The sequence below is a fragment of the Parus major genome, chromosome 7 (assembly GCF_001522545.3).
Source record: "Parus major isolate Abel chromosome 7, Parus_major1.1, whole genome shotgun sequence".
Lineage (NCBI taxonomy): Eukaryota > Metazoa > Chordata > Aves > Passeriformes > Paridae > Parus > Parus major.
The window spans coordinates 19772389-19795740 of NC_031776.1; the positions used below are offsets into that span (position 1 = coordinate 19772389).

Below are 23352 nucleotides of genomic sequence, written 5' to 3' on the forward strand. Positions count from 1 at the left end.
GAGACAGAGCAGGTGATGGATTTCCTTGTTCATAGCTGTAACTGAAAGATTCAGAGGGTGTCACAATGAAATTGTCCTTACCCAACTCAAAAATAATTATTGAGGAATGATCTGATAGTGCTATAACCTGATTCAGTTCCATAACATGCAAAGTTAGGACATTCTCCTTACTTTTGGTCTATTTAAACATCTATAGCATTTCTGTTTATAGTACTTTATTAAATGTATTTCAGTAGAAACTGGAAATACTCAGTCTATCTTAATACTCTGTTCTGCATGTTCTTCATTAAGCACTGGGGGCACAAGGACATACAGGTGCTGACTACTTCTGACAAATTCTGTTGGCCATTCTTCATTGTGGGAAGGACATCTTATCACGCAGAACTTCTCAAGAAATGACATTTGCTACTATATTGTCATTTAGCTTATTTCTCACTGTTAGTATTAAGCACCTAGATAATTCTGGAATCCCTAATGCAAGACCTGCTTAAAATGTGACTTTCTCAAACTTTATTTCTCCTGCATCTTCCGAGTGGCTCATGTACAGGCCTCCTGAAAATAAAGTCCCTTGTAACTCAAAATGGAAATAAAAATGCCAAACTTTGCAAAAGAACTGTTCTTAATGAGTAACAGAGTATTTATCACCACTGTTAAAGTTCCTGCTAAATGTCAAATGGGGTAACTAATCCACATGTGCCTGTTGACCTCAGGAAAAGCTTCACACAACAAGGAGTTCCCACTCTGTTCCAGTATTTGGCATAATTTTGTGCAAACTGTTTTCATTCTCTTTTTAGTGGCTTTTTTGAAGGTTGGCTTTTTTTTTTTTAAATTATGTTTTTTAAAGCTCAAAGATATTTAAAGTTGGTGTCTAGCAGTAGTTATTTAGTCCTAGAAGGGAAAGGATGACTTAAATTAAATGTTTAGCAGCATGTCTTGTTATAGCCTGCTTAATTGTCATCTGTTGTGACAGTTCCATTTGTCTTTTACAGGAAGCCCATGATGGACTTGCTGATCTTTCTCTGTGCACAGTATCATTTAAATCCATCAAGTTATACCATAGAGTTGGTATCAGCAGAAAATAGCCAGATTAAATTCAAACCCAACACACCAGTGGGAATGCTTGAAGTGGAAAAGGTGATTGTAAAGGCGAAACAAATGGATAAGAAGAAACCTGCTCCAGTTATACCAGAGGTGAGAACTAAAATTAAGCATATTGAGAAATTAGAATTACTGCTGTACTCAACAAATTCAGCTCATCCTCTCGTTTCAGTGTTTCCTGTTGTCTTTCATCTTCTCACCATAGAAGCTCTGTAAAATGCTTTAGTCTGTTTTTGATAAGCTTCTCTTAGGTAAAATGCATCTCAATTTGTTGCAGCAAACATCTTTGCTGCTGAAAGAAGGAAATATCACAAAATTATTTAAAATCCCATGCTTTATCGGCGTTTTGAAAAATTCTGCAGATGAAGTGTGGCTGAGTACAGCCTTGAACAAACTGAGAATCAACATCTTGTACCATCTGTCATGCTGTGATATATGTACCCTTCTGATTGTATGTTCATCTCCCTTCAATACATACTGTTCTCTCTCGGCTTTTTTTATATACCCTGAAGAGGGAGGAGCTTTAAGAAGTACTAAACCATTTTCTGGGTGTTGCCTAAATCTTTCCTTCCACCTTTGTCGTTCTGCTATGTAGAAGAATACTGACTTTTAATTTACCTAAAGCACTTACAGAGGGCCAGGAGAGCTCTTCTGCCCTTCTGCTTCCCTCCTACACACGTGTTCACAGGCAGTGGCTTGTGGCTCATCACCTGAGCTCCACAGCTGCCCAGGGGAACCCTCTAGGCACACATCCTGCTGCACAGGCAAATGGCACTGCTGAAGGAGAAAGCAGTCCGCTTCACGGGTCCTTTTCTCGAGTGGGAGGGAGTAGCAAAATAGTTCTTAGTTTCTTATGTAATATTTCTGAAGCTGCAGCACTGGTCAAGTTGGCTATAAGTGGAATTCTGGTGATTACTGTGAGGCTGTTGTAAAGATGTTGGAATTGGTGCTGGTATTTATTGGCATTTTCTTCTCTTTAGCAAACAGTAAGGGTAGTGATAAACTACAAGAAGACACAGAAAACAGTAGTAAGAGTTAGTCCACATTCACCCCTTCAAGAACTGGTACCAATTATCTGTAGCAAATGTGAGTTTGATCCTTCACAAACGCTGCTACTGAAGAGTTACCAGTCGCAAGAACCCCTTGATATGACAAAATCTCTTAATGAGCTCGGACTACGAGAACTATATGCCATGGACGTCAGTCAAGGTAAGATAACTTTTGTAAATTGCTGTTATATAAAAGATAATAATTGTTGTTGGGTTTTTTACTTATGAAAATATTTTCTAGAAATTTGTATCTCATTGGTCTTCACAAAACTGAAACTGACTCATTTGTACCTGGACTTTTGTTTACAGAAGTGCTATATAAGAATTTTATTTTCTAACCAAGTGTTCACTACCAGCAGAGTTAACTGAGTACAAATCCTCACTTAAACATAAAGCCTTCTTTGCTTTCTACCCTCATGCCTTCCTCAAAAATTTCAACAACACCCTATTCCCCTTGGCTCCTACATGATATCATGATGACCAGAAAAGAACAGAAATGTTAGAGAAAACTAGTTTCTATAAAACAATTAAAAATTTTCAAAGCATTAGAGTATTTTAACGGTCTTTATGTATATTTCTGAGTACTGCTTGGTAATTTTATAAATTGTGAAGGTATAGTAATTATCTTTTTAATTCCAGTCCAACAGGGACACAATGTACTAACTTTCTAATATTTGTACAGATATTTCTAGGCCAGATTCTAACTTCATCTGGAGAGGTGACAGGTTTACTATACTGTAATTAAAAAATCTGTACAGTGTGGCTTGTTCCATTTCAGACATTTCTCGCAGGAAATTTTACCTCAGTGTAGAAAGCAATAATATTGATTGACTTGCTCCTGGTACTGACCACTGTTTTATTTGCTTGATTTAATTTCTATGTAAAACTTGTGGGGCTTGTTGGGGCTTTGGTGATTACAGTTTCAAGAGTTCTCTCAGTTTACTTGCTAAAGGTCAATGGTAGATTTGGACAATATTTCACTTTTCTATAGAGAAAACAAAAATTAAATACTTTTCCACACTGGAAACCAACATATTTTAACTTGTCTAAACATGTTACTTTGACTACGTGTGCTCCCAAGGGCATTATTTGTTTTTTAGTCTGGTTATTTACTGCTTTCATCTACACATTGGAAAAGTTGCTTTTTGCATGATATGATGTATGTTTCACTTGAAGCAACACCCAAAAATCCTTAGGAGGGCATACCAGGGCATATATGCTTTCTAAACAGCAGTGCCCTACTAGGAAATTCAGGTATTTTTCAGTTCTCTTAATATGAAGTAGTTCAGCATTTCAATTTTACAAGAAGGTTCAAAGCTGTGAATTTTCCATTGTCTTTATTAAAGTAAATGGTAAGGTGTATCTTTTACTTAATAGAATTCAAATTCCAATTTTATTTTATTAATATTATATTTTAATTATACATTTCTTTTTGTTTTCCAAGTTTGGACTGCCTAACCATCCAAACCAGAGCAAACTATTCTACATACTGATTTTTCTCATTGCTTCAGAAATTTGAGTGGAACCTCCCTACTTATGTACACACATGCAGTTTTGTGTTGTATGTCTTCAGGCTGAAGTTCTTGAATAATTTAAGTATGAGGTGGTAAAGATGTCCATTCTTTTACTTCTGCAAAGAACCCAATTAATTTGCCCTGATATTGAAGATTCAGCTTGGCTTGTTGTGTTTGTACGTTGTCACTACATCCTTCATTCAGATTCACATTTTCTGTCTTTCTTTTTGTCTTTCTGTAGCTGCATCACCAGTTGATTTAAATTTACCATCTTTTCAAGGTATGATTTACTGAAATAGGCAGTGAAACTTAGCACTTAGAGCCCATTAGCACCTGCTCCTATTACAGCATTTGCTTAACTGTGACATGAGTAATATCTCTGTCCTATCTTAAATGCATATTGCAATGATAGTACAAAATTTGATATACAGAGGTATATAAAAAGTATTTTTGTATAGTTTTACCCTAGATTAATTTATTCGGTATAGGGTCATATTGATACTTTTACAAGACTTGCTGATTTCTGTTGCTCATTACATGTACATTCAATGGGATTTCTTTAAGAAAGCTCACTCTAGTAAATTTTAAAAAAAGTCAGTCATGAAATATACAAATCCTCTGCATGAATAAAGCAATTTAAGGAGGATAAATACCTCAAGATGATTAGACTAGATTTGACTATCTTTTTTATCTTTTACTATGGCTGCCATGCAGTTATGTGTGCACTTGATTGAGTGTTTGGGTGATCTTTCTCCATAGTTACACCGTGTGCAGGCTGGGGCCTGGCTTGTCCCACTTCACACTTTGCCATAAATGTAAGCCAGTAGGAATGGAGAGCTGAGAAGTCTGATGCTCTTTTCCCCTTCTACTACCTTTGTGGTATGATCCATAGCATATGACAAGTGGGGTGGGCTGGATTAAGTGCAGGTATTAAGACCAGCTGAAACTCATCTGCCCTGAGTTCTGAGAAGGAGAGGAAGAACATGGGTGATAGGCAAACTGTTCATTTTGCAGCACCTAGAAAAAATGTTAATATAGGTGATTTCTGATATGTTTTGTGTATATTTGCAGGAGGTTTATCACATGGTGAAATAGTAAGAATGCAGACAAATAATCTCTTTATGAAATAACTTCTAGAACTATTGTTCTCTGTTTCAGGCTCCTACCAATCTGAAAACATAGATGTTCTGAAGGAGAAAGAAAACAAAGGATTTTTCAGCTTTTTTCAACGGAACAAGAAGAAAAGAGAACAAGTAAGGTGTAACTTTGTATAAGGAAAACTTGTAGAAACATATTGAGATTGGTCAATTAATACTGTTGATTATTTCCCGCAAAATATATACAACTTGGGTTTATTTTTATTTCCCACACCTCAAGGCTGCCAGTGCCCCAGCAACTCCATTGATGAGCAAGCCAAGGCCAACATTTATCACGAGATCTAACACTGTCAGCAAGCAGTACGACTCAAACACTCTGCCAGCTGAGATGCCAAAGAAGCGGAGAGCTCCTTTGCCGCCCATGCCGAACTCTCAGAGCGCTCCCCAGGAACTCGCACGAGCCCAAGCCAGACCTACATCTGATATTGTGAAATCCAACAGCTTTGATAGGAATGAACAGGTCAGAATAGATTTGCTTCACTCCTCTTAGAAAGTACAGGCACCATAACCTTGATAACCTTGTTGTTAATATATGATGAGGCTTGAAATAAATGGAAAATAAAAGTGAAATAATTTATTTTAAAAAAATTTAGCTAGAAAATAACTATAGAGATTGAATGATGCATTCGTTTTTAAACTTTATAACCAAAGTAGCTGCTGTATTTTGAAAAGGTAAAACCAACTTCTCATATAAATTGGTCATGTAAGCATCCTTTTGTTCTTTTGGATGAGTACTTTATATATTCAAATATGAGAAGGTGGTATCACTTTATTATAACTAGTAATTTGGGTTAATTATTGCTGTTAATTTTAAATGTTTTACTTACACAGGATAATGAGTAGCTTGTTCTTTACACTATATTGTAGGAAAAAATGGACATGGGGAGCAGTCTAAACATTGTTCCCAGCAAGTGAATGTAAGATTTTTATTTTTAAAATTGGGCTATATTTTATTGAAGCTGCGAGGTCTGGGCTACATATTTGAGTATGTCCCATGAGATACAGAAATTCTGCCAATAGAATTTCTGAGAATTGATGCATTAACTGCTCTCATATTCTCAGTATTGCAAATATTGTCAATTGTGAATTCCAGTTAAAGATCAAGGTCAAAATTTTTGTTTTATATATATTTAAATTTATTACTTACTTTGCTTTGGATACAGTATCTATAGGTGTTCTTTAAATATGAGGTTATTGACATGCTAGAAAAATTAAATGCAGAAGCAAATGAAATCCAGGTCTGAGGGATTAATTTTAAGTTAGACTTGGCAAGAAATTTCAGATTGTGACTACCTTTATCTTTATACAATGATTTAGTCTTTCACTGATGCACAGAACCACAAGAGAGCACTGTTTAACAGAAGTTCTGCCTTTGTGTATTGTGTCCTGATGAAAAGCTTTATCATTTGAAGAAGACAAAGGTTTCTTTCTGAATTTTTGTAAAAGAAACCTTTGGGGAGAGTAAGAAAATAATGATTTTTTTTTTCTTCACCATGTTTCTCTTTCAATTTAATTAAATTTATTAAAAAATAGCTTATTAATGTTAACATGCTTTAAATGATTAATATCCTATTATGTCTAAAATTAATGTATGACTGCTTGGCTGTCACTCAAACAATTGCTTAGATTTATTATTTTGTAGTGACATTTCTTACTGATCTAAAATGATCTGACTGAAGATGAATAGCTTACAAAGAGAGGACATCCAGATCAAGTTATCTTTTTGTGTATATTTTCTTCATTTAAAACTTAGAGGCCTTTGGCATGCTTTTTTTAAGGTGACTTCTCTCTCATTGGGATTTGATTGCATTTTGATTTATCAAAAAATATAGTGCTTGGGACTTAAATGTGGACAAATATTTACTCTTTCCTTGGAATTTTATGAATTCAAGTACAATATTTTGTCTTTTGGTATCTACCTTCCTATCACCTAATGAATTAATTTGGCATGTACATATTGCTCATCTTGACCAGGGAACTCCTCATAAAGATCTTGTGGGAGACTTCCTTGGAGAATGAAGTTGCTGCTTGGAAGAGTACTGAGATATTTTCAGAGACAGCCTTCCTGCAGTACAAGAGTAGTCCATTCTCCTAAGTGGGAATAGGAATAGACATAAAAACAAGCACTTAAATGTTTTTAAACAGTCTTATTTAAATGTGCTACTGAGAGAACTCAAGTAGGGGGCAAAACAATTCCCAGAAAGAAATACATAGGTACTTCTTGGACATGCAGAGGTTCTCTTGGGGAAGCAAAAGCAAGACTAGTGCTCCAAATGGCAGAAGATGTCAAGAAATTTGTAAATTAGTGGCAAGCAGAAATCCAAGAATAAAGGATGAGGGTCATCTACCTTTTATTTTAGCAAGGTGTTTGTCAGAGTCTACCTCAAATTTTTTTATTGAAAAAGTGAGAAACCGGAGAGATGAAACACAAGATAGGGCTAAAAGCAGCTCCAGTTCAAACAGTGGGGGTAATGACTCCAAGTCAGACAGGTTGTAATGTGGAGTTCCCAAAAATGTTGGTAGTATGGCCAACACTGTAAATGTATTTATAAACAATCTACATCATGGAACTGAATCCACCTTCAACAAACTGGAAATTGGCACTGAAATGGATGGAGAGGTGGGTACTTAAGCCACCACTCAGAGAGGCAGTGGCAGGCTGAATGAGATTTACAGGAGATGCATATAAAATTCTCTATCTGGATGGAAGTAATCCCCAGCACCAGTACAGGCTGGGATCTGGTAATGTCATCACCTTGAATCCAGTGTGCTCAGTAATCACTACAGTAGTGTGTCCAGATTTGTTTCCTGCAGTTCAAGACAGAGATTGAAAACAGGATATAACCTTTGTTTAAAGGTTAAGAAAATGTGAGAAAATAAATGTTTTAATGGAAAGAAGGCTCAGATAGTATCTAATAACATTCTTCTGATATCTGGATGGTGTTAGAGGGAAATCTGGGATATATTCTTTATAAGATTGCAGGTGGCAGGATGAGAACCAGTGGACATTAGCTTCTCCAGAGGAAATTCCATTCAGACTGAAGAACAAAACTCACCACTGTGAGTTTCACCCGTAAGAAATGGCAGAGGCTTCTTTGCTGGAAATGTTTGAGATGTTCTTTGATAGGCTCTCCAAGAATCAATAATAAAGTGGAAGAACTTGTTTTCAACAGAAGGTCGGACCAAATGATCTCAAAAGGTCTCGCTTAATCCAGGTCAGCTCTCAGTGAGGCCAGTACAATGGTCACACTAGATCACAAGTATTTCATTGTAAACTATATAAGAATTTGGTCTGTCATAGTCTCTGCTGGTGAAAATGTGTGTCCTACTGGTTGGACTTAGTCTCTCTCAGGTTGCTCAGCAGGCTGATTGGTGTGTTCTCTGGGATATTTAGTATGTCTGGGAATTTCACTGCAACTTCAGTGTCCAATGAAGTTAATTTACAGAACTGAAGATAAACTTTTTTTTTTCTTAAGGGCTACTTTCTACCTCCTTTTGCCTTACAAGAAGCATTTCATTGCAAATCATACTGCTTTTAACAATGCCTAAGTTCTGTAGCCTGCCCTTCAGCTTACTTGTCAAACTGGATGCATACTTTATTTCTTCTATGGACCAAAAAGTTCTACTTGTCAAACTGGATGCATACTTTATTTCTTCTATGGACCAAAGGATGACCTTCTGTATAGGCCCTATTATGGACAAATCTCTTCTTTAACATCCACAAGGAAGACAAAGTGAAATGTCAGTTTTGCCTGGATGAACTATCTGCCTAGTTTTGAGAGAAATATCTCGAAGTAGTAACATCAGACAACAGTTAAATGGACCAACTTTAAGGGAACAGAGTTCTTACTGTTGTCTTTCTTCAAATTCTCAACATATTGCAATCCAGTTTGTCACAGTGTGAAAAAGGGTTCTAATGTTTACCACCTACAGCTTCTCCGCTACTTTGCCATTAAAGAAACTGCTTTCTCTTTGTGTGACTATTTACATTCTGATATAAAGGCTGGAATTTTTTCTGCCTCCATTTCAAGGTGGTTACAGAATTCATTTTTAGGGACATGGTCCTATTTTTAGGGGAGAAAATAGTACAGTGGATATCAGGGTACCTTTAACAAGTTATTACATAGCATGATTTGCTTATTTTTCTACATGAGACTTGAAAGATGCCTAGTAAGCTTAAATGGTTAATGTTTGTCCAGCAAATTTTTATGTTCAATCAGGTGGGAAATGAGCATGTTAGTGTCTAATATTGAAATCCCTTATTTGCCAGTTCTAGTTCTGGGCAAGATGACTCTTGTCAGAAGCATGTTTAGAACTAGCAAGTTTAAATACACTTCCAAGTAGAGAGGACTCTCAAAGGTTTTTGCAAAATGTTGTTGTATAATTTAGTGTGTGTGTCTTCACAGTTTTCATAGAAGTGGTTGCAATTTTCTAGTAATAACCCTTCTTTAAAATAAAAGCATTTGAATATGCTCAAAATGCCATGGCTGATTTTCTTCCTACTGCTTTATTTATAAAAGCTAGACTGATACATCTGCATTTTATCCCATTAATTCTCTCTACCCTGTTTACAGTAATTGTTAGAAGCATGCATAAACTATACTTGGGTAGGAAAAAATTAAGTAGAGATTTTTAGTTAAAACATTTACAGTTTAAAATAATGGATAGAACTTCTCAACTGTAGAAATACAAATTGCTGTTACTTACACAACTATAGCTCTTAAAGAAAGCTAAATTTCCAGGCTACCTCTTAAAAAAGAAAGGGAAGAAGAAGAAGATGGAGAAGGGTGAGAAGCAGCTAAACCATAAAGTACTTCTGGAAAGGTTTTTTTAGCCATTGTCACAGGAAAGGTTAGTTAGGATTTCTGTGAGGGGTGTGTTCCATGCTGAAGAAATTACACCAGAGGCTTGCTTGCTGGTGGCTTGATGGTCAGCACTTTAAAGAAGTCAGGCAATTGATGCATTGAGCACTGTGGTAGTAGGGATATTTTGGGTAGAGTCTGAGTTACCAGGGAGAAGAGAGTGCTCAGGGCTGCCTGAAGTTTCCATGAAGATATTCGGATATTATTCTGAGATGTTTCAGAATTGGTGGTGAATGTTGCATGCACCCACTTTTCAGTGTGTCAAATACATTACTTTACTTTACTACTTCTTTATTGTATTTGCTTCTCTACCAGCAAGATAAATCCTAGGAGAAAATAGTCATATTGGTTGTTGGGACAGAATATCACCAGCTGAGTTTCTCCAAACATATTCTATATGTCTTTTCTTTCCAGTGGATCAGAGGTGTAATACTTCCTTTGTAGTATTTAGGATAAGTTTAAGTATTTTGGGAAGCTTTAGCCATGTAATGGAAATTGATTGTATGAATCACTGTAGGAGCAAATACATATTTTTTGCTGTTACTCCTTGGATGTTTTATACGTTTGCCTGCATACACAAAGGGAAGAAAGAAATATTAGCAATATGAGTAGCAATGTGCTTTGCTATCCCTACAAGATACAGTCACCTATATACCTCTGTTAAACATAGATAGGTATGGAGCAGAACAGGGTGGTAATACGAAAATCTCTGTCCAGTGATGGACAGAGATTTTCTTGGTGGGAAGCAGGCTTTCCAGCACACTGAAATGCTCCACTACCACTGTATTCCTTCCCAAATGCTTTCTGGCTTTTTGCTTCCATTGCAGCTTCAAAATTACTGTGCCTTCTTAATTACCTTTATTTGCTTTTTTGAAATCATAAGGGCAAGGCACTATGTCTGCCACTGCTTACAGAGGCTGGGACTTGGGAAGCACTGGCATCTACTAGTGCTTGCTTTGGGTGGGATTTGGTGCCAAATTTGAAACTAAAAAAGTTTTCCTATCCACCCTTGCTTTTTGCAGGATGAGGAGACTGTATGGTGTTAAAAGCAGAACTCCTGCATATGTTATAGAAGTTGTGACAGAGTTCACTGGTGTTTCTGCATAAACACAGCTAATTACTTTAGTGATCCTAACAAGAATTTTAATTTAAATGTAACTGATAAAGCACTGGTTATCATAGGCAGTTGGTATGACACATGAACACCCAGATGTATATTCCAAAGCTTTGTCAGATATGTCTTAATAAATTATTTTAATTTTTTTTCCATCTGTTTAAAGTACTATTTTCACATTACAGCCTTTGTTAGGATTTGAAAGCTCTTAATATTCATATGTTGAATAATTCCTGAGAAAATCTGTTCAACACTTGAACCTTAACTGGAACATTTAGTACTTTCTTGAAATCTCTCTTTGCAAATTGTTTGTTTCTTTGGATGCAAAGGGCAGTAGAAAGGCTTATAAAAATCTTCTAGTAGCATTTGTGCTCTTATGCTGAGAACATTATTCCCCCCCTACACACACACTTGTTGTGTGCAGAAGGGAACTCTGGTGACATCTGCTCAGCCGAGCGAGCGTGCGCAGAGCTCGGTGCCAGCCGAGTCACTGAGGGAGCCTGTGTGAAGCACAAGAGGTGCAGACCTGGGAACAGGGAAATGTGGCTTTGTGCAGAGCAGAGAGGCTGCAGCCTGAGCACAGCTGCCAGAGAGACTAACACAACTGCCCAACTGCGAGGAGGAAATACTTCAGCCAGAAAAAAAGCCTCATTGGGGGAAATAATATTGCATTTGATATCCTCTCCTGAATAGATTCAAAGGCTGAATACTATTAATTATTTTTACTTTTTAAGAACTATTTTGGAACTGTGAATAAGAAATTATAAAAGTGTAAAGTGTTTTTTGTTGTGTGACATTTTAATCTAGAAACTCATTTGAAAACTACTCAAGCATGCAAGCATTTTTAATTAGGAGTGCTGTGTCCCTATCCTCTGGTGTTCTTAAAAGAACATTTCACCTTGTGCTTTGTGTTTTTGCTCTTAAACCCTGACTTGCTTTGCTGTAAAAAGTTTGAGTTGGTTGCTTTGGCATCAGAATGATGGGTAGAATTGTGTGTATGTTTTTGGGCAGTGGTGCTCCTTATAGTGCAGTATCTGTAGATCTGTTGTACCTGATACCAGGGTGGGACAAAGCAGATGACTGAGGGTGCCCAGGGTGGCTCAGAGGATAGTTTTTTGTTCAAAGCCCTCTTCATTCATTCAGGTATTGTTCTGCAGTCTCACGGGAGCTGCCAAACACTGCCTGACAGACACCTTGTGCTAGTATATTTTCTGTTGTAATTTTCTTTATAGATTTGATTGTATGCAGCCAAATACTCTAGCTTTTGGTCTTTAATATCCCACTTACTGTGGAATCTTTGGGTATTTGTTCAGTGGTAGCTTTCTAAATGATAAGCATCTTTTTCCATGGAAATTGACACGGTCAACAATTCTATTGTCTGATGTTTTTGAAAGGATTTTCAGTGAAACAAGAATATGTAGGTGTCTTTATGCCTTCTCTGTTCCTTGATATTGTGCTTTGTGAAGTGGGCTGGTTAATTGAAGCACAGAGAAATTCTCTGGAGATGACCCTACACCCAACTGCTGTGTTGATCCTTCTAGATAGAAATGAATGTCACTGCAGGATTTTATTATACTGTTGAGTAGTCAAGTGATAGGAATCAGAGTTACTACAGAAACAAGCAGCTGTGTCCAGTTCCAAAATACATTTTCTTTATTGCTGGGATCTTGAACACTGTGCATTTAGTACATGTGGATATAATTTTTTTCAGCATAAGGCAAACTGTTGTTGAGAATGGCAGGCAAATTTACAACTACTGTCTTTCTTAGACAGGGAATGTGTTTCTAAACCAGCTTAAAATGCAACTGGACTGCTGTATCATAAAAATATGAGGTGTTCAGCAGGTATCCTTTGTCCATTTTTTAATTGTTTTGATTATTTGTGAATTAAGATTTTTTTTACTTTTGCTACAGTAATGAGGACATTACTATGCTGTAGGTACATCAGTAGGTACTATAACTTCAGTTTTGCAACTTACTGAATTTAATTTTGTTAAATAAGACAGTTGTACTTTATAAGTTTTTGTTTTGTTTTGTTTTGTTTTAAGACAGTCGTACTTGATAAGTTTTGAAATCGGGCATTCCAGAATTTTTTATGAAAGTTCAGGTATTTCAAGGAGGGAAAGACGTTCATAATAATTATGTATACAGGCCAGTTAGGACTCCTGTTGAAAGAATAGAGAAGGAAACACTGTGTTATGTCATTGTGGTGGGGTGTAGTTGAAACTTCTTTCCGCAACAAATTTAATTCCTTTTAGAAAAGATTTATTTTGGGTTTTTAGAGTAGCCTTTGGGCATAAAAGTACTCAAATTCTTTTGCACTATATGTAACAGCTGATTTTCTTTTATTGCTCTATGTTGCACCTCTGTGAATATATTCAATTACTCGAGAAAATCTTTTTTTTAAAAACAACTCCTTGGAGGAATTAAGATGAAAAACACAATACGTTTGGTAATATGTTCTCACTTTCCCAAATGTATATTATAAATACTTTTGGAGAATAATTACTGGAGCTATTTCACTATTTTTCACTGATTGCTAATAATCTTCCTGCCCTGTCTCCCTTGGCAGGCCCCTCTGGGATTAGTGCGGAAAGGCTCCCTGCCGCTCAGTGACACTGCTTCCGTGAACTCCTCTCTGCGCAGGATGAAGCGCAAGGCGCCCTCACCACCCTCCAGAGCACCAGAAGATCAAAGTGAAAGCAGTAATGAGCCTGGTAATCTTTTTATGCTGTTTAATTGGAAGGCAACAGAAAGTATAGCTGGCTAAACATTAAAGTAATGCCACCTCATGAGATAAGAACCTCAAGTGAGCAACCACAAAACTGCGAATGCAAAGAATAAATTTACTTTTGCTACCTCACCAACTGGGGAAGCCTGAAGCAGCAGCTGGGCAGAGACACCCAAGTGGGAACACCGGCACCGCAGAGCTCGGTCCGTGCCAGACGACTGCCAAACCTGCTCCCTTCTCTCTGTGTCAGGGATTCACACAGGTGTATTTACAACAGTGCTTTGATCTCTCCCACAGCCGGGCAGGAATCTCCAGCATTTCCCATAAGATGGCTCCTAAGTCTATCACAGGCATATATTATCTGAACACAGGTGTTCCACTTGTCAAACACACAAGATTAAAGATCAATTAATATCATATATGTGGGGTTTTGCACCCCTACTGCAAGTCACTTGAGTGTGATTACAATCCTCACCAATCTTCTGTTGTTTTCCCACAAGTGTGAGAAAGAGAGGTATTTAGAGCATGCAGATCAGGAAAAGACACAGACAGTTCCAAATTAATTATAGTTAGGTTAAGTATAGAATTGTCTTTATGGTACTCAGGTGGACTGCTTGGGTGGGGAGAAAAGATTAGCTTCTCTGGATCAGAGAGAGTGTAATAGCAAATGGACTGACTAGAAATATCATAGAGAAAGTCCACTTTTTTTTTTTTTTTTTTTTTTTTCTCTAATTCTTCCTTTTGATCAAAAATTCAGTTTTCTGGTTCAAAAATACCTAAGAGTTGAGATTAAAATATCTGGAAAATGTGACAGTGAGCACTAGTTACTTCAGAGGAGTTTCTTGAAGGAATCACTAGTCTGTATGACCACAATCTGACATTTTATCTGCAACTTTTGTTGGTGCAGAAGCTAAGAGGTGATAAAGGTTGTTGCTTCACTTTTTGCAGTAACAGAGTCAACAGAATCAGCCTCCACTAAAGCGGAAGGAAGAGTCACTGAAATGCAGCCTGAAACAGGTTGGTTCTTTCTACAGAAGTATTGGTAAAATTTATTTAATAGCAAGTCATTATAATTCATAGCAATAAATTACTATGCTATAGATGTGTCATAAGTATAGAACTAATTTTAATACTTCAGATCAAGTAAGTTTTCCTTTGAAGTAAAAATAGGGCTTTCTAAAATAAGGGTATTTTACCTTTGTTGTCTACAGACACAAATACAATATGTTTTGTATTGGTATCTGTGTTTTACATTTAATAAACTAAACATTATTCCTGTTTTCTCTCCTTCCTAACAAGTTACAGAGAAGAACTATCCAGAATTTCTGTGATTTTTTTTTTTTTACATAACAAGCTTTTCAAAAGCTGAAGCCCAGTGTTGTTTTTAGAGTCCTGCCTTGTGCTGCCCTTGACCTGCATAACGTAGGGGCAGGAGCAAATCTGTGCCTGGCTTTTGGTTGGCATCTGAACAGCCTTTGAAAACATAAGTTGTAAATCTAAACTGAATGCATAAATAGTTGTTTATACATTAAATTATTTGTTGGGTGCTATGGGAAAAATGTGGTATATGAAAGTATAGCTGTTCAAAATACAATTATTTAGCTGCTGAACATAATGCTTTTTTAAATTTATGCAGTTTGTACTGTGAAATACTGTTGTTTGTAAGCACCAGACTGTAGGGTTCAGTTACAAGATACAACATCTAGAAGTCTTCTAAAATTTGAAAAAGCTTTTAGAATAATCAGTGCCAGTGCAGTCTGAAAGAATAACTCTTCAGTGCATTTAATAAGAGTGAAGTATATAAATGCTTAGCCTGTGGAGTGCCACTGCCATTATATTAGGCTAAGCACTCAGTTACTGTGCTAGTTGACAGGAATTTTTAAGTAGTTTTCCAGCTGTTTTATTCTGGATGCCAGTCAAATTGTTTGGAGTGGTAAAACAAAAATGTACCACAAGAGCTGAAAAATCATCTGCTAGGATGCTAGGTGTCTGGCAAAGGGGGAAAAATAAAAAATCAGTAATCAGTAAACTTGGGCTTGGTTTGTATTTAGGGGAATTCATGTAAATTATTGGAAAAGACATTAAGTAGAAGCAATATGTAACATAATAAATGGGGGTATGAACCTATACTGTGGAGCCTGGGGTCGAAGATCTAACAAAGTTGTAACCTTACCTTGTCCTAGATGTTGTAGCAGATGAAACAGAATAATCAATTCTGAGTGAGTGGTTTGTTTATTAGTACTGAATTTTGTGTGCTGAAAACTGTATCCACATGTAATGGGTCTAAGATGAGTAAGTGTATAATACTGTGATTTTTAAATCAAGTTCTTTTGTTTTCTTGTACTTGTTTCTATCTTAAGATAGTTGATTTGTGCTAGAATTTTTGCCTTTCCCATCACTATAATGTCCAAGTGCTGTGTAGATAAACAACCCTGCACAAGAAATGGCTTATTTATTTTTCCATAGGTTTAGAAACTTCTGCTTGAGGCATTTGAGTCCTGTAATTAAATATTTTAATTTAAGCTGTAATGGAAAGGAATAGAAAAAGGTACTGGGCTTAAAGCAGCCTATGTTGAACCCTTGGATTTACCTCTGCAGTTAGTGACAATCTTCAGTCTCTGGTTTTCCTTGTGTCTTCACGCAGTGCCCTTTGCTGAAGACTTAATGTAAAGCAGTTTTTTTAAATGTACATACAAGTCACATAACACAACTTCATCGATTTTTCTTTTTATTTTTTTTCTCATGGGATACTGCTGCTCTCTGGTGGCATCTCTGAAACTGTCGTGAGGCCTGTGCATAAAGGGTCCTTTTAGCAAAGCCCCTAATGCCATGAGAACCAGTATTAACCTACAGCAAAGTCAGATGCAGTACTCCTGTCCTATTCCTAGTCTGAAAATTATCCATGTTTGGATATTGTTTTAAATGGATAAAATAGTTCATATCACTTAAATTGTGAAGCTGGACATAATTTTAACTTTACAAAAAGCCAGGAGTTCCTTCCATATGGATTCATATTGCTTCGATTGTCAGGTGTCTGGGAAGTATTGTGAGTGAGTTTTTGTTTGGTTGTGACTGGCATTCCTGAGTGGTTCTGTTATGCAGTGCTACTTCTGCAAATAAGCAAAAAAACCTAAGCTGCAAATACAGTGTTACCTTTTGCTCTAAAATGAGCCATTGCAAATGTTCAATTTGGTGTCTGTTAGCCATGCACTACTTAGACACACGTATATTAAGTGTAGCTATATAATATGTAGTATGGAATATATTATAGTAATATAGTATGGAATAGGCAACATTTCTCTTGTGAAATGACAGTTTTCCCATGGTGTAAAAACAGTGTGTACCGTGACAAAAGTAGTTTGAAGACACGCATCTACCAGCATAAGCATTGGCAGAGAAGTAATGTGAACATTTGGAATTATAAACAACAATTATCTTTGTCAATTATGATTTTGGTTCACCTTCCCAAAGTTTAATTAATGCTTAATCTTTATTTTTCTAGGGAAGGTGGTAAAACAGTATTCAAAACAAATTTTGAAATTAGGGATTTTTAGAAAAGTTTCTATCAGACAAATCCCTGGATATAATCCTATTGGTTACAGTATTTCTTAAGCACCTTGTTGGGGGCTATAGAGTCAAGAGCAGATTTGCAGGATGTAGTCAGGCTTTCCGGCTCTGGTGCTTACGAGTGTGAGAGCTCACAGAGTATCACCATTCTCTGCTGGGCAAAGGGTATTCTTTCTGCTCAGAACAGACTTGCAGTTGGCATGTCAGTCATAAGGGATGTGTATAGATATATATGTGTGTGTACACTTACCTATATATCTTCCTTCACAGTGACACACTGTAACTCTGGCTCTATTGGTTTAGGGCTACTTAAGACCCAGTGACTAATGTTTGAAAAGAATAAACTATATGCAAGTAGAAATGCAATGTATATTACATGTGGAACTACGGATAGGGTGTATAAGAAATAAGGCAACAGTATATAGCCAGTTCTTCCCAGAAACATGTTGCATATAAAAAGTTAAAACTGAGGGTTTGGAAACAAATCAGAATCTGAACTGCTGCCCTAGGGAGTTACCTGCATGACATAAGTGAAGGATGGTTGTTAAATGTTGTTTGTGTTCAAATGTATTCAGATTTTATTCTGCTGCAGCAGTGACAGCCTGGGTCTGGAATGAGACCCAGTAACAGATGAAAATCCACTAGCAAGCAAGGCTGATCTTATGCTGACAAATGAGGTAGAGCATTTTTGAAGAAGTGTGAGGGCTGTTGTTTTTGTTTGGTATTATCCATTTGTAGGTCAGTTTAGTCCGCCCCAACGCTTGGAAGTGTTTCTAGCACAGCAAAGAAGAGACTTTCACATAGCAGGAATGTCAGGAATGTCTCCTACAAACCCAAGCTAAGTTTCCATCCCAGGAGTATAGATACAACTCAGCCTTTGTTACACTCCTCTCCAGAGTAAAAGCAGCAGAGAAATGACAGCAGTGCCTGGGCACAAAGCCATAGCAGCTCCAAAATGCTTCCATTTCTCTTGTCAGAGTCCTGGATATTCTTTGTTGTATAATTCAGGTTTCCATAGAGTATTTAGACTGAAAATGTCAGTCTTTGTTCCTGTAGCTGGTGATGGCTCAGGCCCATGGCATAATAGGTCTCACCAGTGAAAGAGGCAATGTTCTAGAGAGCCATTTATGGGCTGTGGGACAATCTGAGCTGGTTTAATATTTGCTCACATCCTGCTGTGCTTTGTTTGTTCATTTTGACATATATATATATAATTTGTCACACATGACATCATACTGCCATCACTAAAATGATCCCCCAAAGTATGAGGCTGCTGGCTATGAGTTTTCCCTAGGTGGAAAAGGGGTTGGTGGATGATGAAAGGAAGAGAAGGCCCTTATGACTAGTAAACCTGTGGGAGTCCCTGTAGTACAAGTATGACATATTTGTATGTACCTGTGCTGAAACCACATGGAATGAGCTCACCTGCACCACTTTGCAGTCTTGCCTTTCTTTCCTTGGGGACCTAAACTGCTTCTGCATTCAGCTCTATGGCAGGTGTTGATCACATTTTGTAATGTGTAACTACAAAGCACTGTTACAAGATTGCAATATAAAGCCAAGAATTAAATAGTAAAATGTTTGGCTTTTGTAGTTTTCTGTAACTCTGAATGAGTACCTTTGGTTTTACTGAACTCTTAACTAATGACCTTATTGTAAACATCAAGGTTTTTGTTCTGTACTGAGCCTTTCTCCAATATAGACATCCTCTCACTACTTTTCTGTAACACTGTACATCTCTAGAGGTGCTGGAAGCATTGTGGAATACCAGCTGCTAAAAATGTCTGTCTAACTGCTTGTTTTGTTTTGTTTTTGTACTCTGGGATCTGTGAATTCCCAGTATTCCTTTTTGTTTTCTTTGTTGACTTTGGTTTACACTTGGAAATTTATTGATACCACTTAGACTGAAGCCTGATTGTCCAAGGTTTGGACAAGGCTTGTTCCTAACAGGTGTCAGTGCACCCAAAGCTAATGGGAGTACCCCAGTCAGGGGTACTTATTAGCTCAAATTTAACTACATCTGTGTCCTAATCCAGCAACTCAACCTTTTAGTTTAACTATGCCCTGGCTGCAAATGTCAGTATTTTTATGGATTAGCACTTTTCCATGAACTTTATTTTTCTACTCTAACATGAAGCTATGCACAAGACACTGTAATACACTTGTGATGGTTATGGGAAGTTTTTGGTAGTGATAATGAAACTTGTTCAAACCATGGGCAAAATTGATATTTGTGTTACTCTTTAGTTTTTGAAAATTCCTACTATGATATAGAGGAACTGTGTGTTTTAAAGCTCTCTGGAGAGCTAATGGAAGTACAAGAAGTCTGGGTAAAAGCAACAGTCCACCTCCATTAAATTTGGGGTTATTAGATTAATAAAAATCTATTTAACAATTTTAATTCAATACTTAGATTAAATATGGAAAATATTTTACAGTAGGTAGAGATGCAGAACCAGATGGACAGTAGCATAGTGGTCAGCATATTCTTGTGTCAGGAGGGAGAATTGAAAAGAACCAGAGAATTCTGTGAAGTCTGGATGAATCTCTTTTTTAAATTATTTTTTTAAAATTTATCTGAATTATTAAAAAAAAAATCAGTTTTCCTTCTTCAAACTATTTAGGCTGCCTTGAGCAGTCCCTTTTAATATACAACCTGCATTTTGAGTTGTGGGTTGGTTTGGATTTTATTGGTTTGGGGGTATTTTTACTTTCCTTTTTTTTTTTTTTTTTTTTGTGAGTGTAGATGTGTACAACCTGGAAGAAATTGATGAAAGGGAAGAGATAGGTGTGCAGCAAGGAGAGGACAGTGGAAGTACCAATACCTCCCCTGGGACAGGAGAGGTTACTGCAGCCTTCAGCTCTGCTGAGGTACCACTGGAAAATGACAAAAATGATCCTGCTTCATCAGCTCCTGTTCCTGGCAGTGTTCCCACAGACAACTTGCAAAGCTTCAAGGAAGAAAAACAAGAAAATATGAGCACAGATGGCAAGTAAGTACGTTTTGTGACAAAGAAAGGAGCATTGGGGGGACAATGGGGGAGGCAAATAAAATGCAGAGTGCTGTTTCATTGTGAAGCACAGAAGAGAGAATTGTGAGAGAGGAATGAACTTTAATGTGCTTAGCTTTCATTGTAGCACTCTTCTGTGCACAGTAATTCATGAAGCTTTCCAACAAAAATGACAATGAAATGTTCTGCAGTCTATTCTGTTTAATCTTCCTTTTCCTTACTACTCAAACAGCTGGAGCCCAGAAAAGCTGAACCCAGCTCTAAAATGCCCTAGTGTGTTTACTAGAGCAGCATGCTGCAAAAAAATTTGTATTGGTTAGTTAAATGAAAATATACAAATTCATTCTTGCAGATGGGGGACAATAGATACATCAGCCATTTCTGTTCTTTTGGGCGTGATTCTTATTGCCTGCATATTTGTTTTCACTTTAATTTTTATTTTTTCTTTTCCTTATATGTGGTCTTGACCTGTCTCAATCCATTTGCTCTCAGGAAAACAAGTTAATTCAGCTTTTTTAACGAATAAACACATTAGTTTCCTTAACCGCTCTTTTTCCCTTCTGGTGATGCTGTACCTTTGCCCTTCAGCATGTTTGTTAAACTACCTGACTCAGCAGGTTTCCAACATGAGTTAGTGCCTGCTTGAAATAAATGTTGATTGTCCAGAGAAGTCCCATTGTGTTAATGTAATTCACTATTTCTCTGTTCCCTGGGGCAACTAAGCTGGCTACTGTTCCCAAATTAAATTGAAAGAACTATTTCGATTATTGTACTGAAGCCAAAACGTGTGACTGCCCTAGTAGCCAAGAACTTTCAAGGTAGTAAAGAGAGGTTTAACTTGTATTTGAAGGGACGTTTTTGTCAGTCCAAGGCCAAATGTGGCTTTGCAAAAGTCTTTGATACTCTGTCATGGGGAATATTGTCTCAGTTTCTTGGATGTTTCTCCTCTTTGGGTATCTAATAAATTGTCTTGAATTTGTAATTTATCAGGCCTGTGTTATGGGGCCAGTTTGCCTAATTGTCCAGGGGATGTTTCTTTCCCTTCCTCCCTATGCACTGGTAGTAACCTTTCATGTCTTACAGTCCTGGTGACAATCAGCTAGAAGGTACTGCACTCTGGCTTTAGAGTTTGGCAATTGCTTCCTGAAATATCTTGGGGATTCCAAAATGAGGAGTAGAATTTCTCTGACATGATATTTCTGGAAAACTTTAGATCATTGTGATCTTATATATAAGATCTAGTTACTATGAGAAGTGGATTTTTTTTTTTAATCAAACCAGAGATATATGCAAAATATTCCAGTCAAAACCACTAATTGCTATTGTGATACTCCATGGTGTTTTGGGGCTTTTGGGTTTGGTGGGTTTTGATTTTTTTAAAATTCCTATTAAAAATCTAGTTCAGCTTGTTGTTAACAGTCTTAGCTCAGTCACCCAGCTGTGTTAAAAGGAACGGAGCTAAGCAAGAGTACGGAGTGCAGGACTGAGCTTTAACCTTCTTCTGGCAATAATTTTGAGAGCATGTGCTCCTGTTCAGTGGTTTATGGCACACTTACAGTATGTTTGGGACTATACAGGCAACATGAGCATGGATGGTTATTGAGAAATGTATCATTTTCAATGATTCAAAGTAGGTGTGGCAGCTCAAGGCACTGATTCTGACAACTAATGCGTTTGATGTGGCAAATAATTTGGAATCTTCACAGCATACCAGTATTTCTAACTAAATATTATAAAAATATCTTGAACAAAGTTTGATGTTTTAATAACTTTTTATTAAGAAATTATTTTTGCCTTTTTCATTTACCTTTTGAGGCCAAGGACTTAATATGCCCCACCCCACCCTCAAAAAGATGAGTTGTTTATTCAGCATTTTTGCAGTTCACTTGTCCCCCATGAAATGAGAGAAATAGATATTGTATGCATTTCCAAGATGTTTTGTATGCAAGTGTGTTTCTTTGCTGTTCTCAAGGTATTTCTTGAAAGGGACTACTTTGAGAAGTCTGTACTGCTCAGTTCATGGGTTCATACACAGCCAGTGTCTCATGCAGCGTGGTGGGGGCAAAGTCAGGGATACATTTTGGATTGGGGTGTGTCAGAATGCTTTATTATGAGTGAAAAGCATTGTGGCTTCACTGGAATGGAGTTGCTATTGGAAAGGTATCTCATCTCGCCGGAGCTTATCTGTCTCCATCACTTGGGCCTGTGACAGGAGTGGGTCACACCTCAGGAGCAGGATGACCCAAGATGTGACTGGAGCACTTGCTCTACGGCTTTTTGGCTGTCAGTCTGCGCTCTGAGGAGACAAGGACGAGAGGGAGATCTTTTGCATGGGATAATAGAGGATTTATTGCTCTGGGGAATCTTGGGGGCAAAAGACAGAAAATGCGAGCATGCAACAGCTGAAACAGGGAGGCGGTTCCAAGGGAGGGCACAAAGCTTCAGCTAATCAGAGATATCCTGGGGAGGGTAAAAGGCAGGGTTCACAAAATCATCATCCAATGAGGGAGGTAGGGGGGGAAGGTTGGGTCACATGGACTAATCAAGCGTCGAAGTTGAGGGGATTTCCAAAATGGAATTCCAAGCATGTGATGGGCCTAAGACAGATTGACAGGAGACTCAGGGTAGATTGACAACGTGGGGTGGGAGGGTCTCATTTGGACCAAACCCTAAGTTTGGTTTGTAATAACCGAACATACCATTAACAAGAAACACACTGCAACAGAAAGTGGCTTGCTCAAACTGCACATGTAAACAAAAGGAGGGGGAGAAGAGAAAGGAAGACTGATCATCTGCTTACACAGAAGCAAGTAGAGCTGCATGTCATTTTGGTAAAATATCATGGCAGCATTTCCTCATGTTTTTTTTAAAAAAAATCTATTCTGTCGAGTATTCCAGTGTTTGGCAGAGTGGTTCTGTCCATCTGTGTTTGGAGAATATTGCCAGTTCTCTTGCATCATTTCTTGTGTTTACTGAAATGAATGATACCAGCATATTTAATGTACTTGTTGTGCTTTGCAGAGGACTACAGACTAAAATAAGCAGTGAGGATGATGGATTTCAAACAGACAGGAAGCTTAAAATTTTAGATCAAAATAAAACTGCTGGTGAGTAGTTCCCACTTGTTGTTAATACTTGAAGTTTGAACTTTTCTAATCATTTGAAGCAATAGTTATATAGTGAACTCTTGAATTGTTATCATCAGATTATTTTCTTTACATGTGTTTTAGCTCTAGTGTATTTTTTTTGA

General features: G+C 37.3%; 1 protein-coding gene across 6 annotated transcripts in view; it reads left to right on the forward strand.

Moving 5' to 3' along the window:
- The window catches only part of COBLL1 (cordon-bleu WH2 repeat protein like 1), a 78392-nt gene that overhangs the window by 46155 nt on the left and 8885 nt on the right, over nt 1-23352 (forward strand). For 5 of the 6 annotated variants that reach the window (XM_033515994.1, XM_015635138.3, XM_015635142.3 and 2 more), the window contains exons 3-11: nt 990-1191; nt 2079-2307; nt 3903-3941; nt 4820-4914; nt 5039-5278; nt 13366-13510; nt 14473-14541; nt 19838-20084; nt 23124-23209. In XM_033515994.1, coding sequence (XP_033371885.1) covers nt 990-1191; nt 2079-2307; nt 3903-3941; nt 4820-4914; nt 5039-5278; nt 13366-13510; nt 14473-14541; nt 19838-20084; nt 23124-23209 — 1352 coding nt within the window. The remainder of the gene's footprint in view (nt 1-989; nt 1192-2078; nt 2308-3902; nt 3942-4819; nt 4915-5038; nt 5279-13365; nt 13511-14472; nt 14542-19837; nt 20085-23123; nt 23210-23352) is intronic. The other variant, XM_033515995.1, reaches the window with a different exon arrangement.